Source organism: Adiantum capillus-veneris, chromosome 26 (assembly GCF_014529385.1).
Source record: "Adiantum capillus-veneris isolate H3 chromosome 26, ASM1452938v2, whole genome shotgun sequence".
Taxonomy (NCBI): domain Eukaryota; kingdom Viridiplantae; phylum Streptophyta; class Polypodiopsida; order Polypodiales; family Pteridaceae; genus Adiantum; species Adiantum capillus-veneris.
The window spans coordinates 34,960,590-34,981,183 of NC_140956.1; the positions used below are offsets into that span (position 1 = coordinate 34,960,590).

General features: G+C 40.1%; 1 protein-coding gene across 1 annotated transcript in view; it reads right to left on the reverse strand.

The window, feature by feature from the left end:
• The window catches only part of LOC147423241 (uncharacterized), a 107,472-nt gene that overhangs the window by 80,350 nt on the left and 6,528 nt on the right, over nt 1–20,594 (reverse strand). The window contains exons 14-15 of the mRNA XM_086501464.1: nt 760–941; nt 422–661 (exon numbers count right to left, since the gene is read on the reverse strand). Of these exons, the coding sequence (XP_086357590.1) occupies nt 422–661; nt 760–941 (422 nt within the window). The remainder of the gene's footprint in view (nt 1–421; nt 662–759; nt 942–20,594) is intronic.

Below are 20,594 nucleotides of genomic sequence, written 5' to 3' on the forward strand. Positions count from 1 at the left end.
TTAACAAACCTTAGTGCCTCGTCACCTTGTGATGTCAAGCATTGAAACAGTTGTTGTTTTTCGTTTTCTTGAAAATCCCTTCATTTCATGGTCTCATATTGTTGACTCATTTTTATATTCTATTGGTTAATTTCAAGAAAATCCCTTCATTTCATGGTCTCATATTGTTGACTTATTTTTATATTCTATTGGTTAATTTAATTTAGAATGCCAATGTGAACCTTTCATTTCACATAGCATTCCATAGATTGACTTACCTTTCAGTTTATTCTTGACATTACATAGCTTGCCTTTCTTTCTTTTCATTTTATTCTTTGAGAATGCCAGTGACTAGCTTTATACCTTTGGTCCGTCCTCTACTTTTCGTCGCCTCCCTCTCTCCTCTCTCTCTCTCTCTCCCCCCCCATTGCAGGCCTTCGACTTCATTCGTGCCAGAACCCCGCCCCCAACAGCGGTTTTCCTCTGCCCTCTGTCCCCGTCGATGCCACGCCTTGTGAAGCTTTGCACCAACTCCCCTTTTGCCTGTCCGCCGCCTGCAGTCACATCCACGATGCCCCGCTCTGCCCGGCAGTCCAGAGCCGCCCTGAGCCCTGCGTGCCCCCATCCAGCGTTGTCTCGCTGGCTGCCCCACAATTTGCGGTGCTTGCCAGGTACAACCGGCCTTCCATTTCCTTCTTATCCGCAGTTGCATATCTCTACCATGACTTCCAAGACCCACCTCAAACTGCCCTTGTCGCTGGTGGTTTGCATCCTACGTACCCCATCGCCCTTGGACCTCCAGCTCGCCTCCTGGTGCCTCCGCCGTTTATGCCACAAATGCTCCTACCGAACGCTTTCTTCCACAGCCCTCCGACTTGCAAGATCTGTCCCTCCAGGCGTTGGTTAAAAATCGACTTGCTTGTCATCGTGGCGACGCAGCCAAGCCAGTCAAAAGCAACCGCCTGTCAGCGGTTGACCAAAATGGTCAACGCAAATGCCACATGGAATGCTTGAACCTAGGACGGTTGCCCTGCACTGGATGCTCTACCACTACCTACATTGCGTACATGCGTTTGTGCGCACTCTCGAACCCATGCATTTTATGTTATAAAAATCTATGGCTCCACCGCTACCTACATCGCGTACATGCATGCGTTTGTGCGCACTCTCGAACCCATGCATTTTATGTTATAAAAATCTATGGCTCCACCGCTACCTACATCGCGTACATGCGTTTGTGCGCACTCTCGAACCCATGCATTTTAAGTTATAAAAATCTATGGCCCCCCAAAAAAGTGTACACAAGCAGGCTAATATTTATCCATTGTCAAACCTAGCTTAAAGTTTTTCTTTTTTAAAGAAAAAAATATATATACGAGTCAAAATTTCAAAAAATTAAGATTAAAACATCAAAGGATAAAAAACTTGGGCATGTAGGGCAGTTTTAACCAGCTACTTTAGCAATATTTTGGCATAATTCTGAGCATGCCTTGGAAGAAGTCTTAGTAAAACTTCCAAGTTTTAGTGTGAATCCTTGGAGATGCTTCAAATCTTCTTCTTTTTTTGCCATACTCACAATTGTGAGCGGAGAAAATTTATATTAGCTTACTAAGAATACAATCGCCTTCAAGCACTACATGTGCCTTCAGCTAGAAAAGATTCATGGATAGAACCACATTCAACCCCAAAACAAGAGTGCTACTAAAAACCTCTCGAGTGGTTTAGGCATCTCAGTGCATGGTGCCACTATTTATCATTAGTTGTTGTCCCTCTTTTAGCTCCTATAACATGAATGAGTTCGGTGCTCAGATGTACAATATCATCAAATTGAGCCACAACCAGTTTAACCTCAAAGACCCAAAGGTTCCTAGACTTCCAAACCAGATTAAGGTAACAAAATTTGGTGATTTGGGTGCACACCAGAATGGCATGGCTTTGGAACCTACGCCCTTCCAAGATCAAGTCATCTGTTAAAAAGATAATCTTCCATGTCTTCCGTATCCATTTGCAGACTTTAGCGACTAATCCCCACGAGGCAAGGCACTTGCTAAACACATGTAGGGAGTCCTCAAAGTTCGATCTGCAACCAACACAAGTGTCAGAGCCAATCCATCTAGTGCGAACCTTAACCCATTAGGCATGGCTCCCCAAAGGACCTCCAGATTAGAAAATTCATGTATTTAGGTCATTTGATCTCACAAATGGCACTAACACTTCTTAGCCAACGCTCTTCAGACCGATTTTTCTTCCATATTTTGGTGAGTGGGGCAAAACCATTTCGCTTTGTCGACCAGCTCAGTATAGGTATGGTGGGCCTTGGGGAGCAAGAACACTCTATCTTTTGGCCAATGCTAGGCTTTCTAGTCTAACTTTGACCCGAAGACAGGTGAAGATGAAGATGTCAGCACTTCCAAGTGTCTATTCATTAGAAGCCTTTCGTACAAACCCAAATTATGTTGACGTGCTAATAGCTCCACATCCTTCCAGCAGAGGTTTTTATCATCCCAAAGGTGTGATAGTTTAGAGATCCCTTTGTTGCTTACCTATCACGTAACTTCCCTCTAAAAGGAGTTCAAGGCACGCCTTCTAAGTTTATAGAGCCAAGGGACCAATGGAGAGAGGAGCCTTAGAAGTTTCTGAACTTCTCGATCCCCCCATTCCACGATTGAAACCGCTTTGTTACACTTTTGTGCAAGTTCCCCTGTGATGTCGCCAAGCTTCAGGACTGTCTAGGGAGGCACCAAAATCTTATCATGCATTGTGGATTCCTTCCATGTGCCCCCTTTAGAGGCAAGCTCTGCTTTGCTTATCATATCCCAACGCATTATGGCCATTCTTGCTTTTGATCCATCAGTGATATAACTAATTTGGCACTTAATACTTCTACATGCAGCGTGGGATCCATGATTCCAATGCCGCCTTGTTTATTTGGTCTCGGTATCCATTCCCATTTCCCCCATTGCCAAGGGGTTGTGGCTTGCATGTTTCTCTTCCATAAGAATTGTTTGATAGGCTTCAGAAATTCTTTTCAATTGGATTTGCTCAGTTTTAGCAGCAGAGGCATGAAAGAAATGTAAGGGATCATTAAATCATTGATCACAGTAACTCTGCTATGAAAGGGAAGGAGCACAAATTCCCATCTTCTCATTTTACAATTTATCTTGTTCAGAAACAAGTCAAATCTCTGCTTATCCAATATGACCACCCCAAGTGGGACGCCTAGGTGTCTGAACACAGAGCCCTTGCCAATAACTTCGTCTAACCAATCTGCTGGGTCAAACGAGTCGCTTTGTTACACTTGTAAATACATGATATGTGTATAGTTTCTCCCTACTGCCTTCCCCCCGCTAATGGTGAATTAAGAAAAACGAGATGCTTTCAAAAAGAGAGACCAATCTTGATTTCTCAATATTACAAATTGAGTCAGAAGCAGTGGAAAATAGTTCCAAGGGAAATCTGGAGGGCTCTTCGTAGCACTTGTAACTTGGCTTTAAGGTATAGCAAAGAATCATCTGCAACCAACTTTGCAAACAATTGATTGCCACCAGGAAGTGACAGACCTTGAATTTCCACTGCTTCTGCAATATCCTCGAGCGAGGTCACTAGAGGGTGAGAGCTAATAGCAAAGAGTAGCGCGGCAACAGGGCAGCCTTGCTTGATCAATTGCTTTGACCTCAAACATTCCCACTATCCTCGTGTTGAAGAGAAGCTCAGAGTCGTAAGAACATGAGATTCTATCGTAAGCCTTATCCAAGTCAAGTTGAAGGAGGATACATTCTTGCTTGGTGAAATCAGCATACTCAATGCCGACCATAGCTGCCAAAATGTTCTCATAAATAGATTGTCCTTTGATGAAACCATATTGATGGGCGGTGATGACTTTGTTCAAGATTGGAGCGAGCTTCAGTGCAATGACCTTGATTTGGAGTAGATTTGCCTCCATTACCAAACGTCTGACAATTTGTCAAAAATTCATCTTTGATTTGATTATGATGGCTATCTGGTGTTTTTAGTGTTGTGTGGGTCACATACATCGGTCAAGGGATATTAGATTAACATACCTATCGAATCTTGTGCCACGTGGTGTCTCTGAATGTCCGTAGCAAGCAAAAATGTGATCCAGCTCTAGGTCACAAAAACAAGAGCTCTCTCTCTCTCTCTCTCTCTCTCTCTCTCTCTCTCTCTCTCTCTCTCTCTCTAGCTCAACAAGTGCAAATGAGGCCTGATTTGCCCTATTTTTTGCCTACAAGTGCCCAACTTACCGAGAGCCCCAAGTGCATACTTACCTTTCTTGCCTTGATGGCCCATGGCATATCACCTACAGTTCAAATGGCTCATCCTTTGGGCCTTCGATTGTTAATTGCCCTCGATTTGCAAATTTGATCTGTTGTAAGTTGGCCCGAAATTTGTTTTGTGCCAAATCTTTTCAAATTTGACATGCTTAAAGATCTTGCTTTGTTGATCCGACGTTTGCTTTCAAAAGTCGATTTCGGCTCTCTTGGTTATTTTTATTAATTTTTATCCTTATTAACTAAAATTCATGGAAATTATTATTACTTGGCCAAAAATTAGCCAAAAGTATTTCACACATTCATGTATATATAATTTCACTACAAGCATCATGATTGTTAAAAATCTATCCATACGGCTCATTATTACACCTCATAAGAGGTAAAAATATGATAAAAAGCAACTAAAAAGAAAAAGCAAGAGACAAGGAATACAATGCATTTCTTGAAATTGAATTTGGATTACCACATCAAGAGAAAAATGGACTAAAAGTCATAGGTGTGTAGCCGCTTACATTCGTACAACAAAAGCTCTTCAAACTCAAAAGATAACGTTACAATTGTGTGTCCAAACTAAGGTTTTTGACCTTTATACCAAGGGCTTTTCAAGTGGCCAACGACTGGCTCACATGGCTTTGGACTCGTGATAAAATACTACAACTCAAAGTGTACAACTTCTCATATCAAAAGTACATAGACTCAATTACACGGCTTCTCAGAAAAAATAGGATAAAGTACATAGAAAATAGGGCTTGGACAAGGTGTGGCCAACTAGAAGGGCAATTGCCACTTGCATCGGCCAAACAAGCTAGTATAAATTTTCTCTTATTATTTCCATGAAATGTTCATGCATTTGCATGTGTAGTGTCAGTCATGTGACTGTTATGCAATGCTTTTTCATTAGGATCATCATGTTTATGCACTTGCACTATAGCATCCTCAAGCGTCTTGGGGTTCTAAATTTTAACATGCTTCTTAAGCTCTGGCGTTAACCCATGAATGAACCCACGTACTTGTTGAAAGGTGTCTAGACCCTCCAACTTAAGAATCACATCACAATAGTACAAGGTTTACTCGAACAGTGTCTTATGTTGAAGCATAGAGCACTTGTCCCATGCATACCAATTTTTGTCCACTTCATTAGTGGGCAAAAATTAATGTCTGAACACATCCTTGAAGGCTTATGGTATGATGCCCTTCTCCTTGAGCAATATCCACCATTTATAGGCCTTACCCTCTAGTGTTGGCCTTGTTTGAAGTGCCTTGACTGTATCTGAGTGCATCTAAGATCGTAAATACCATCCCATTTACTTTATAGGACACAACCAATACACACATAGACGCCAAGGACGTTATTGTTTTGGGGAAACCTCAGTTTTACTGCTTTCCCTCTCATGAAAAAAATGGTGACTTGTTTAGCCTTGCTCTTGCAGACCAAGGGTGCACGTGCCAGGCACGAATGTCACAAGAACCCTAGTCTGCTCATTATCTTGGCCCTTGGGCAACTATTGCATGAATTGTACAAGCATGTCAGACATCTTAGTGACATTTGGATTCAATTGTGCAAAATTAGACTCTAAAACAATCATACATGTTTGTATGGCTCTAAACTCTTGGATGCTAAGCAATGATGCTATAATCCAGCCTTGTTACCGTATGGGCACCCTCTATGAGAGTGGCCAACTATGGGGTAGCAGAAGGTAGAGCTGGGGCAGAGTTCTCAAAATCAAATGTATGCTACATGTTAATATCCAAATCCATGGCATAACACATTGTGCTAGCAGGAGAAATTTTTTATTAAGTACCTTGTGATAAAAGTCAAATGGAAAAATCAAAGAGTAATCGGCTATAAGCAACCACAAATGAAATCAACTAGCCTTACCAAAAATTGAAACCGTCAATTCATCATCAATTGTTGATGTCGATCTTGAACACCAAAATTCACACTTTTCCCAAAAAACTTGCCAAATTTTCATCTTAGTTTAAGTATGATGTTTAAAAACAATCAACTTCCATACTCGCTTGATAAGGAGTAGAAGGTGATGGACTGGTCATTCATTTAGTCACCACTTAGTTATTGTAACTCATACAAAATATTCAAGTGAGTTATCAATTGAGTCTACACAGTATTGTATTCATCCGATTTTGGATTTAAAACGTTTACAAAAGAATGCTTACAAAGGCCTACTACATGTGGCAGTGGTGATGGCCATTGGGCTAGCAGAAAGGAGAGTGATCAAGAGCGACCTAGGAAACTACATCTCAAAAATCTTGGTTTAAAATATGGTTGAAGCCAACTTGAAAAGCAATGATAGGAATAAATCATACATGAATGCAGGGCCAATGCTTACCACAATTGCATACCGATCCCTAGGGATGATAGAGGATTTACCATCTCAGTTGGACCTACTCCACAAAGCAAAGCATGCACGTAAGGTGGTGGGCATCTACAACACCAACAAAGTGAAGAACATGTGGCTAGAGTTCTAAAACACAAGCAATGGATAGTGAAGCCACTGGATCCAATTTTGAGCTCCAAGGAAAGATCCGGACAAAGGATGATGTTCCATCACACTATCAATCAGAAGAAGAAGAAGAAGAAGAAGTGGAGATCACTTTGATTCCAAAAAGACCGCAACAACCTGAACAGATCCCAAAATCTCAAGTTCAAAGATCTATGGAGGAAGCATAGTGGCTTAAAGAGGATCGCCAAGCAAAGGTAGCGGAGGAGAAGAAGAAAATGGAAGAAACTCAACAAGATGACGATGATGATGTCGAGCTAGACACAAAGCTTGACAAGCTTAAAGATGAAAGATGACAAAAAGTACGAGCGGAGATGAAGCTTCTAGCAGGACCCACCCGTCAACAAATCCATGAAGTCATCAAGAGAAATGATGAAGAGAGAGCGGAGGAAAAGTCTATACGACAAAAAACAAATCTAGATTCATTGATGGATTGTCCTTGAAGACAACAAGCTAATTACCTCAAATCTACTAAAGATATAGCCACAACAAAATATGTGGACAAGATAGAGCAACAAGTCTCACTGAAACCACCATCTCCACCTCCTACTGATGCAAAGGAAACAAAAGTTCAAGTGGAAAAGAAAGACCAAGACCGCACTCAATTAGACCAAAGACATCTCGAGGAGCAAAGCAAAGGAATTCCTCCAAAGATGAATCAAGTTGCCAGAACCTCTCCAAAAAGAGAGACTCAAGTAAAAAATGATATCCAACCTCCAACCCAAGAAGATGCGATTGTGGGTCAAAGAATCCTTGAAAAATTTGATCTTAAAGAACATCTGTTGGAGATGATTGGGCTCTAATTTGAATGCCAAAAGGTGATTACACAGCTGCTGATATAAGATGCAGAGGATGCTAAAGCTGACACACAAAAAGCACATCAAGAGATAGAACAACCAAAGCATCAAGTCAGTAGCATGCAAGAGGATAAGGAGCAACTCCAACCCGCTCTAAAAAGAGAGAAAAAAAGATGTTGCAAGCATCTACTCAGATTTAGAAAAACAAATTGAGGCAAATACAGAGATCCAAGTGCACCACCAAGGACTGGAAGAGAATCTAGAGGGGGAGAAGAAAAACTATGCCAAGCTGAGCGAATCCTACAATGTTGTCAAGTACTCCCTCTCCACCCTGCAGGCCATTCAAGCACTACATGCACCTTTCTTTACATCACAAGCATCCACTACAAATGCTGAAGAGATCAAAGGTTTGAAGATGGAATTAGAACAAGAAAAGTTGCAATGACAACTTCTAATGGTCGGAATGCTTGCAACAAATCCACAAAGAGAACAACAACTTAAAGAGATCCAAGAACATTGGCAAAAGGCCAAGGCAAACCTTATTGCCCAAGCGGAGACACACGCAAAGAAATGGAAGCTAAAAGTGTTGGAATTGAGTGCTCTCCAGCCACAGGCAATTGTACCACGCATACAAAGCCATCATATAGAATTTGAAAGCACAGATATGCCCCCATTCAACTTACCAAGTACATCATCAAGAGGAGGAATGCAAGAATTTGAAGAGGACAAGGAGTCAATTGATGTTAAAGATGAGCTCATGAAGTGGATAGAAGACATGCTTGAAGGATCTCACAAGGAATACATGTTGTATGAGCTCAAAGTGTTAAAATTAGCAACTCTTCTCATGCTCAAACTAGACAATCATATAGAGAACTTTAAACATGAAATGGTGGCTTATCCATTGATGAAGCAAGAGGTAGTACTCTAGAAAAAGAAGCTACTATAGCTCTGGAACCAAATGCAAAAGGAGAATATGAAGATGTTCAGTAATGGCAAAGTAGGTGTTGCTCATCTTGGAGAACCGAATGCTCTAGCGAAAGAAATGGTTTGAGAACATATATGAATACTCCCCAATATTTATGAATCCACCCAACATACTGCTTAACACCAACAAGGTGGTCATGGGAGACCTACTACACCTGGAAGAGTAGGATTCCATCTGTGCTAAACTATCCAATTCTCACGAGGCCTATTCATAACCATAAACCTACAGAGGCATACATGGTACACACACTCAAGGTATTCATCACTTTAATGCGAGATGTACCAGAATTTACATCTCAAATGACTTGTAAAATTGCTAAGATGATCGTCACATGCATCGAAGCTTTAGAGGACATCGACATGGCAGAACATCCATGGGAGGTGTTTTTAGAAGGCATGGATGACATTAGCTAGATTATGGAGACAAAAGCCCCCTCAAAGAATATCATTATGGGGATGTATGCCACACTGATGTTTCTATTGTCTCATTATATGAAAACATTCAAATAATCCTTCATGACAACAGATGGACTCTATCATCTTCAACCCACTCACTAAAGATATGCAAAAGGGAGGTGGGGACATGCTACAATGGGTACGAGGGAGGACTTGGAGCTGGCCATAGGGTAGGAATCCAACGAGAAGGAGAGGTGGGAATAGGCAACACTAGGTGGTGGTGACGGGCAGTGGGTGGCCGTGATGGACCCCACATGGCAGTGACGGGTGGCAGGTGCGGGTGGCAGGTGGAGCTACCAACGTATGGTGGTGTTGTTGCAGTGTTGCTACAACAACTGCCACCTCCCCTCTTCCCTTCTTCTCCCTCTACCCTTCTTCTTATTCGCTTCCTTCAACGACCAAGGCCTTGGCATCCCTTCTACCTTCACAATGCTCCTCCTCTACCAACCTTGGTTCTTTGCTTGTTGGTTGCACCTCCTTGCAATGGCAATGGCTTTTCGAGGAAGAGGAAGTGCAAGAAGAGTGTGCTTGTGAGCAACAATATGGGAGTGTGTGAATGAGTGAGCAAGATGGTGTGTGTCAAAATTCATGTGGTGTAGCTTAGCATCAATTAGGGATTGCAAAAGTGGTCACGAAAACAAGCTTATAGTAGGAAAGTTAGAGATATGATCAAATATCATTCTCTACATGTCCTAATTAAAAGTGTTAACTAGATTTTAATATAGTGTTGACAAGGTTGCTAGGATGAGCAAAAGATTCTTGAATGGTGAGTTGCATAGTCATAAAAAAAGGAAGCATGCCATAATAAAATCACAAATCTTAAGTAAAATAACAATGTAAAAGGATAGAGAAGATGTTGCTAGAATTGCTACATAGGTGCTCAAGGTTTGTAGGCCTCTAATTCTAGACCTTAAGTGTTGCAAACTGCAACCCACTTTTGGCAACAACACCTGGCTTTATAAGTAATATATTAGAAGGAGTTCAAATACTAGACCCACTATTCCAAGAGTCCTCAAAGATCAATCTAGGATTGATTTTTTATGGGCACCCTTGCCCTTCAAATTTAGGTATTTTACATATTTGGTTGATTAAGTCTATCTCTGCAAGGCAGATCACATTTTTACTTGTAAAAGACAAAGGGAAAAAGATGTAAAATTGACCTATTAGCGATGTACAATGAATATTTGCCTCCTTTTAGCCTAAAGCTAGTTGAAAATTTAGATTTATCAATTTCAAATACAATTTACAAGAAGAAAAACTAGTAATAACTACAACATCCATAGACTAATAGCAAGGAGTTTCTCAACTAGGTCTTTTGGAGCAGCTCTTGTAACTTACATTCAACAATGGTTGATCATGCTAAGCTTGAGAGCTCTTACGAGATTGGAGATTTTAGGACAATGACCAAAATACTACTTGGGCGGGCTTAAATTAAATGCCAATTCAACATTACAATAACGATTGCGAGGCAATATAATGGTATGATACAGTTTAGTACCATGTGTTATAAAATATGAACAAATTTTACATAATATTTGCTAGCTATCATTCACTCTCAGGAATGTGGTAAGATAAAAGATTAAAAAAGTTACTAGTAACCTTTTGCTAAGTACACCTTCAAGGAATTTCTATGTCATGAGATAAGAAAAACGGACAGAGATTAAGGAAAAAGAGGACAATGACTTAGCTCTAACTCTGAGAGCTCTCCATAGTTATAGTTGTATCCGTAGGAATGTAAATCTATGCTCTGATATCACTGCTACAAACAAGACCACGACATGCCTGCAAAATACATAAAACAACATGCTACAAGCAATAAAGCAACAGATCTGCATACGTGGAAAGTCATACATACACACAATCAAGACAGACACACGATCTGAGAGAGATAGAGAGGGAGACAAAGCCCCAAAGCACGTGCAAGTGCACGTCCTACACAGGCAAGGCAAGAGAAGGAGTGAGAATTGAGAAGAAGAACATAGGGCATTGGGGGCAAACTCCCCCCATGCAACAGTGAGCATTTTCTTCTTGCATGTATTTACTTTAGATTTCTTGAATGCTCAGAATGATTACAAACTATATGCCGGGACTTAAAGTGATCATAGCTCATAACGAGCACCTTAATAATGAAATATCCATAAACTTGCTATCCTTTTGCATAGTCCATAATTCATTGTGCTTTTTCCACCTATCAACGACAATAATTAAAGATTTATCAGTTTCCATTACATGAGCTCGCCTAACAAGTTGACACTCGCCAAAGCTTACCCAAATCAGAGAAAGTGAGTAGAGGGTACTGGCAACTATGCCTCGGGACACAACTTGCCCTAATACCAATTTGTTGGAGTTAAGGCTGCAGGAATCCACACAGCTTGGAGATGAAGGAGAAACTCAAGGCATACATGGGAGAATGTATTACTTGGTGTGCAAATACAACATTAGATAGCCCTAGAGTGATGGACGTATATACAAAGCACGGGGAAATAACCTCCTAGTGAGGGAGAAAAGTGCTACGGTGGTCCTAAGTGTGTTTACACACATCACTACCATATACATGGCAACACATTGTGCTTTGGCAGATACTTCAATAACAAGCACAAGGTATTTTTTCTACTTTCAAATAGCTTTCTTAGCTTGCGCATGGGGGACAAGCGGATTTTTTTGGTGTACAGTTTTTATTATTATTATTCGCGTGAGAGTGAGTGAATGAGTTTTATAGTCAATGGTGTATTGAATTTGGGTCAAAGTAGTATCAAAAAATCATATCAAGTTTGTGCAAAGGTGAGACCATAAATGTTTGTGCAAACCACCAACAAAACTTCCACTTGGTTCTTACAATTAAAGCATTGGATATTGAAAACAATCTTAACCTTATATCATGATGAGACATAATGTACAAGGAGTTGCCATGCAAGCTCTAAGTACATGGACTCACCATGCTGTTTGATTGCATTTTGCCCTAATGCAACACTATTGGTGAATTTTTGATCCACATTTAACTTCATCTTGCTTAGAGGCCCTCATCATGTGAGAATAATCATATAGGTGACTAACCCATCCCAACAGGGTGTTCATATTTTTGGTACCAAAATTTTGAAAACTGAAGACTTTATTGCTAATTTTACTCTTTTTGGGGCTTGGAACAGTTTCATTGTGTGAAGTATGCAATAATTTATCCTTGAGTTTGATACATCGTCGCATGTCTACTATAGATGTGGTTAGAGAGAGATTGTAGGCATCTAGTTGGACTATGCATGGGCTTTCATGGCCTAATAAAGAAAAGAAAGACCCTGATTATTGATATTGTTGCCTTCTGTACCTTGCTTCTGAACTACAATGTGGGGACCTAAGTTGTCATAAAGGACATTGGCTTCCTTCGAAGCACCCATGAAACTTCAAGTTCCCATATTGACATTTCCCAAAGCTTTTTGTATTGATAATCACCACAAGAGTCCAAAAAAACATGTAGGCAATTTGCATCTTGCCCACTATTTCGCGGTTCTCTATATTGCATTGGTGGAATTGACATTTTAGGATATGGGTCGAGCACCTATATGTGTAAGCATATCCCCCATCTCACTTTCTCTCCTAGATGCCTCCATCATTGTCAAGTACAACCTTCTTCCTACACCTCAATGACTTGACTTACATATCGTCTTAAAAGATGAGTAGGGTTTTACCATATGATGGAGAGAGTCTGAAGCGTGGTTATAATTATGCTATCAGCTATTGGCTTTATTCTCTTGGGAGGGAAATCAATATAGTACATAAAGAAAATTGTACACCTTAAATTGCAATTACTTACACTGAGTAAGCCCCATAGGGCAATTTTGGTAGCCCTTATTGCTAGCAAAAATGCTCGTCTTGGGGTTGTGTGTGTGTGTGTGTGTGTGTGTGTGTGTGTGTGAGAGAGAGAGAGAGAGAGAGAGAGAGAGAAAAGAAAAGAAGAGTGCTACAAACGGAAGGCGTGGCGTCCCTGCAAAAACCTCAAATAGCTTGATAGAAACAATAAAACACCGCAAATATGCATACCTAATGGATCTTGTAAGCATATCATCCAATCGTACACAAACATAGAGAGATAGAGAGCGTGAGAGCGAGATACCACGTGCAAGCGCACCTCCTAGAGTAGAGTGCTACGTTGGCATGGTGAGAGAGAAGAGAGGAGAGGAGAGAAGAACGCAAACACTGGGTGCAATCTCCCCCCGTGCAAGAGTGACCATTTCCCTCTTGCACGTATTTGATTTATAGATTTCTTGAATGGTCAAATTGAGTACAAATGGCCGGCCGGTCATAAATGGCCAACGCTCATAAAAGAGCACTTGAATAATAAAATGTATTTTATATATATATATATATATATATATATATATATATATATATATATATATTTGTTCGCCTAGATTGGTCAAGCCTTTTCCACCTGTAAGCTGCAGTAAAATATCAATTCTATAACTTACCTCTCCGTTAGAAAGCAATTGTCCTCAGTTGTTTGCAAAGATAAGAATCTGCAAACAATACTTGTCAAAAACAATGATTAGTATTCTTGGTTAGGAACAAGTCATAATAAAAGGAAGAAAGTATTAAACTAAATAACATTGTTTATGCCTGCCATCATCCACATACTACCTATTCTAGTGTCCCATACCACTAGAATAAGCAGTATATGTCATCTCTTGATGAATCAAAATATCATTGGTCACACTCATCATCATCATAATCAATCCTCATCAATCTCAAATCCAATTCCATATCTCACGTAAATCCAAGTCCAAATATTTGCCAACATATAACCATTTCAAATGAAAAATCCAAATACCAGCATGATTTTGTGATCGGTCTTGCCTAAATCGGCGAATCTACACCAATAAGACGTGCTACCTAAATGACAAATCTGCACTGATATTATGTAAACTTTTGAATCTGTTGTGTGTTGCCTAAATCGGCAAATCGATGTAGGATGAATGTTTATACACTGCTAAATCGGCGAATCTGTGTGCTTGTGACCAATGGACCAAGCAAGGCATAAAAAGAAAACATTTGCCACCTATTTGATACAATATTGGAGTACATTCGAGTGCAAAAGTACTTACAAATTATTGTCATCACTCCAAAGCACCTTAGCTGATGTAAATGGTTTTATAGATCATTGAAAAAAATTAGGGATGCCATTTAGCGTAAGTACAAGCGATGTTGAATTCCACACTTCATAAGATAATATAGGTAAACCAAATACGAAACATGAGTGAGATTGATGTACTGTACGGACTGTTTGCTAGCACAACACTCGACAAGTAATGGTATTTTCACAAATCAAATTAACATTGCAATGCCCAGCTTAAGTTGAAAGAAATCTATCATAAAATGTAATATGTAACTTTACCAAATGATTTTCTCATATTAAACTGATTATTTAATATGGGAAGATAAAAGGGAACAAGAGTTAGGATATAGATATGTGCTTCTAGACCTATCTCAACAGTGGACCAAAAGGAGATATGGTTGCATCTCAATAGGGGTCCAAAAGGAGACGGTCTACCAAAGAGCAATGTGCAATAAGTGCTTCTAGATTTACCTCAGCAAGGGACCAAGAGGAGAGATGGTTACATCTCAATAGGGTCCAAAAGGAGATAGTCTATCAAAGAGCAACATGCATCTAGTGGAGCTTAAAATACCTTAGGATTAGCTTCATTAAAGACCTCCAAAAGTTAGTGTTAAAAAGTCATTTTGACCTTAGGCAAGCTAGGGCTGACCTTGAGGTGGGATCCTACCCAAGCATGAGGTGCTTGTTGGCTTGCTAACTTAAGTGCTTAAAATGTTTATGGGAACCTTGCCCAAGCTTGAGGTGATTCTCATGCTTAAATGACTAAGGTCCTCGAAGTGTTCAATTCAAAGATAAACTCTCAAGAGGCATAAACGATTTCCATGCTTAATTGACTAAGTGCTTGAAGTGTTCAATTCAAACCAAATGACTTAAGAAGCATAAAAGACATATGTCAAAATCCTCCACATGTGGCCCTCATGATGTGCTTGAATCCTATTGGATAGGCTTTAAAGGGGTCCAATGATAATTTAGATGCATAAAAATAAATAATTAAGTTCTTTCTCTCAAAGAGAAAAAAGAGGACACATGTCCAAATGATATAGTTAAATAATACGAGAGAGAGAGAGAGAGAGAGAGAGAGAGAGAGAGAGAGAGAGAGGATATACTCTCCCACACACACACACATTCTCTCATTGTGTGAAGTGCAAAGTGCAAGAGCTCCATCTCCTTCTCCAAGCTTGTTGATAAGTGGAGAGCCTACACCAACACACTTGGCTATGGAATGCAAATCCAACCAAGAGCCATGCTTCAATGCTTAAGCTTGTCATCTTCATTACTATGCTATTATGCTATGCTAAGCAAGAAGAGTGATGATAAGTGAGGAACTATTTCTTTCTCCTATGAATGATTCTTCTTCCTCTTCCCTACCCTCATTCCCCACTAGCCCTCTCCACCTTCAAATGTGTTTGAGGCCTTGGGAGTGAGGCTTAGTTAATGCTTTTTGCAAAGTTTATGTTATGCTCATGATGTATAAAGCTTTCCATCTTCATAGCATCACCAAGGTCACAAGGAACACAAAGATTGTATTTTACCAAGTCTCTCTTGATGGGAGAATCTATAATACAAACGCCTTTTGGAGGGGGATCGGCTCCAAGTAAATCCGGTCCTCAATTATTGTCATGTTCTCTAATACTCTCTCTCTTGCAATGGTCATGCCAAGTTAATTAAGTACTATATTTATGTTGCTACTATCAATTAAGTTCACCCTCTATGTTCTCAAAGGGATCTCACAAAAATGCTCACTCTAATTCTCTTAATTCCGCTATTCTCAAAGTTCATAGGCCATTTCCATTACATTGGTATTACAGCATTTGGTTTCTCTTTTCTTGCTTAAGAAGAGAGGTCCTTAAGTAGCCTATTAATGGTTCATTTTTTTAATTATATTAGGATAAGTGGAACTGGGATCTATTATTCGTTTTGTTGAGCCCACTATGTGGGATATGGTGCACACCTCGGGAGCTTTGGTCTTAATAATGGGATCTTTTTAGACTTGCCTACGGCTTTACCATTATTGAGCCATAAGAAGTCCGAAAGGAGCTATCCTTCGACAATTCTGCTATGTTAGACCCACTCCACTACTCTCTATAATTAACCAATGCGAGCTGTGGGTGTAGATACTTAAGTGCTTATTTTCAAAGGCTAAGAGGAGTAGCAACTAAGGTTTTGAATTGCCAAAAAATACACTAAGTAAACACATAAGTATAATTATCATGGCTGATAATAACCGAGTAGAATGAACATTGATAACTTTGATTTTGCACATGAAGGTGCTAGTGATGATGGCCCCATTATTTTCAATTATCTTGTTACTAGGTTGCATCAAGCTATGGGCAACCCTACTTTGCAAGCCGAAGTTACTCAACAACTTCGTGCTTATGGGATTTCCCTTCCTCTCCAAGAGGAGAGAGAGTTTAGGAGACCTCTTGATAAGACTCCCAAAAGAAGTCTCTCTCCCATAAGAGAGGAGGAATGAATCCAAAGAACGAGAAAGAAGTGAATCCCTAAGTTCCTCTAAAGATGTGGCTCCATGAAGACAGCGGTATAGACTATCACCAACTCCTCCCAAGAGGAAACGGTCAACCCATAGTCCTTCTCCTCGTCACTCCGAAAGGGAAGAGAAGAAACAAAGGAAGAAAAAGGCAAGAAAGAGGTCACCCTCTTCTCCTTCTTCTTCACCTTCCTCCTCTTCCACGAAAGCTATGGCTATTCTCCTAGAGAATACAAGAGGGGAGGACATCGCAAATCATACCCTGCATGGCGAAGATCACAAAAGCTCAAGAAGTTCAAAGAGGGAGGAAAGAGTATCTCTTTTCTCACCTATGATGGCACCTTTGGTGCCATCGACAAAGTATTGACCTTCATCCGGCAATTTGATGTGGCCTCTGGAGACGAGGACTTCACGGAGTTCTCCAAGCTACACTATGTAGCTATGCACTTCCAAAAATCTGCTCGTCAATGGTGGGCTAGCCTTCGTGGCAATGGCCAAGCTCCAAAGACATGGAAAACTCTATGAGCTTCCATAATGAAGCAATTCCTTGCAAGCGATGCCAAGGACAAAGTGCTCACCGAATGGAAAATTTTGAAGCTACTCTTTAACGAGTCTATCCACAAATATGTAGACAAGTTTTGGGATTTATATCTCAAAGCTACAGTCTTTCAAAGGATAGACTTCACCAAACAAAAGCAACAATTTTGCGCGGGATTACCTGAAGAAATGGTCGAGTATGTCAACTCACAACGGCCTATCACTATCACCAAAGTCATCCACCACACTATGGTTGCTTCAAAGATCAATTTCCAACAAGGGGCAATAAGAAATTTCATGCCCATGGAAAACAAGGATAAAAATGAAGCTAAAGGGAAGAGCAATGCTCAAAACTCTTCCCATGGCAACACCAACATCAACAACAACAAGGCCAAGGAGAAAGGAGCTTACAAAGGTAAAAATAAGCTCTCTCCCAAAGAATTAGAGGCCTTTCGTAAAGACCATAAATGCTTTAAGTATGGGGAGCAAGGATATGATTGTCGTTCTTGCCCCAAAAGAAATGTACGCAATGACACTCCTAGAGTTTCCATGGTTAAAGCTCCAAAAGAATCCGGATACTCATTGCACAGGCTCATTCCTCTCCTATGCTTGGGGAAAGGTAAGGGAACATGATGCCTTCATCTTGTTTGACCCTGGCTTTACTCACAACTTTATATCAACAACAGAGTTGGCCACCAAGTTGGGCATTCAAACTTTTGAGATGGGAGATACTGTAACTGCTGACACAGCTTTCAAGGGATAGCAAGCCTCCATTACTCCCTTGATTGGGAAGTTGAGGCTTCATGTTCAAAGCTACCCGTTGACAAAGAAGACTTATTTATCTCTCCTCTCCAACATGAGGATGTTATCCTAGGGGCACCATGGTTCAACGGTATGGCTGCCAACATGAAGTTCCCTGAAAGGAGAATCTATTTCACTTGCAAGGAAAAGAGCATGTACATAGATGCTAATGAGTCGGGGAACACCATATCCTTGGTAAATACGCTTGCTTTTGATAAGTCGATGAAAAGCTCTATTTTTGCGTATATGATTTTTATTTAGAGAATCTGTAAATAATTCTAATGTTTTCACAAGTAGCAATAAAGGGAATCAAGAGGAATTAGAGTTGTCTAATTTCCTAAATGGATTCCAAGATGTTTTCATTGATGACATCCCTAGCGAGCTAACTCCAAAATGAGGGGATGATGACCATCCAATAGAGCTTCTACTAGGAAGCTCACCACCTAATAAACCTCCTTATTGAGTGTTACAAGCTCAACAAGAGGAGATCATGAGGCAAGTGCATGAATTGGTGGAAAAAGTGATGGTGAGGCCTAAATCCTCTTCATTTTGTTCATCAGTACTTTTAGTGCAAAAGAAAGATGGCACATATCACATGTGTGTCATCTATAGAGCCCTAAATAGGATCACTATCAAAAACAGATTTATCGTGCCTCGGGTAGAAGATCTGTTTGATAAGCTTTAAGGCTCTACCTACTTGAGTAGGATTGACCTTAAAAGTGTCTATCATCAAATAAGGATAGAGGATGAAGATATCCTAAAGACCGCATTTCGTACAACGTTTGGTCTTTATGAGTATCTAGTCATGCCTTTTGGCTTGACCAATGCACCATCCACATTCAATCGTTTGATGGAAAGAATATTTAGACCCTACCACAAGTTCACTGGAGTGTTCTTTGATGATATCTTCATCTACTCCAAGTCCTTGGAGGAACACGAGTAACATCTCCAAGTGATTTTTCAAGCATTGAGGGAGAACAAGCTTTTTCTCAACCAAAAGAAAAACGAATTTTTCCTTCAAGAGATTCAATATTTAGATCACATTATCTCTCAAGATGGTATCCGTATGGATCCATCAAAGTTGGAGGTAATAAAAGCATGGCCTAATCCAAGGAATCTACATGAGCTAAGAAGCTTAATTGGTATGTGTGCATACTATAGACGCTTCATAGCAAAATTCTCTCAAGTAGCAGGACCATTGTTTGACTTAACAAAGAAGAACGTTAAGTACTCATGGACTGCTAAATAACAAAATGCTTTTGACAAGCTCAAAGAGAAGCTTACCTCTCAACCAATCCTTATGCTTCCGAATCTCTCAAAGTCATTTGAGGTCCAATGTGATGCTTGTGGTGAATGCCTTGGAGCAGTTTTGCTTAAAGAATGGCACGGCATAATCTACTCTTCGAGGAGTAGAAATGTACTTCTGTTGGTCTACCATGAAAAGTAAACATACAAGAGTATGTTTCAAAATGCTTGGTATACCAAGAATTGAAATTCGATCGAGGGAAGCAACTTGGATTGTTTCAGTCAACAGGCTTAGCAAGAAAACACACTTTATGCCTGTCAAAAATCCTTTTAAGGCACATCAAACAACAACCCTCTTTAGATCTCAAAATTTCAAGTTTCATGGCTTGCCAACATCCATAGTGTCAGACAAAGATCCTAGAATGACCAGTATTTTCTAGAAGGGTCTCTTTGAGAATCTAGGAAGTAGATTAAATTTCTCTTTCGGCCTATCATCCACAAACGGATGACCAAAGTGAAATAACTAATCTAACAATCCTTGGATCTACTAAAATCCTATGTCATGGAAGTAGATCAATGTTCTCAATGAGAGAAGTACCTACCTCTTATAGAGTATGTGTACAATGACACTGTACATGCTTCTATGGGGAAAGCACCTTTTGAGGTTAAAGAGGGAAGATCCAAAAGTCCCTTACTACTTAAAGTACATGGAAGATATTCGTTGTTGATGAATATAGCCGAGACTCACAAGGATTCTTTTCCAAAGATTAAAGAGGTTATATCCATCTCAAAGCAAAGGCAAAAAGGGTTACTGCTAATAAGCACATAAGAGCCTTAGCCTTTAAGGAAAATGATTGGGTCTTGCTAAAGTTTCTCAAGGCTTGTCTAAGGCATACTACGGGCAAGAATTCTATGAGCCACCAAGAGTATTATGGTAAACTAGCAAAAAAGATAGTATGGTCCTTTCTTTTAAAATTCTTAAGCCAATAAATGAGATGGCTTATTAGTTGAAGTTGCCCAACCATTGGCTCGTTCACAATGCTAACCATGTGAGCCTACTCAAGCCTTACAAAGGAGAGCCACAAAAAGAACCAATAATCGAGGATCCACTATAGATCAAAGATCAAGAAGAGATGTTGTAGCCCAAATCGATTCTTCGACACACGAAGACAAGGTATTAAGAAACGGTAAGATTATCCGACGATATCTTATTAAGGATTATCCTTTTAAAGATGCTAGAGGGATGCAAGGAACCTAGCTTAATGATAATATGAACCTTGTCAATGCGAGTGTTACCGTTCTTCGAGCGAGGTTTTCCGAGCGATCCTAGTTTCCGAGTAGGTCTTGGCGGAAGGGTACTCCTTAGAAGGGTACTCCTATTAGACAAGGTGG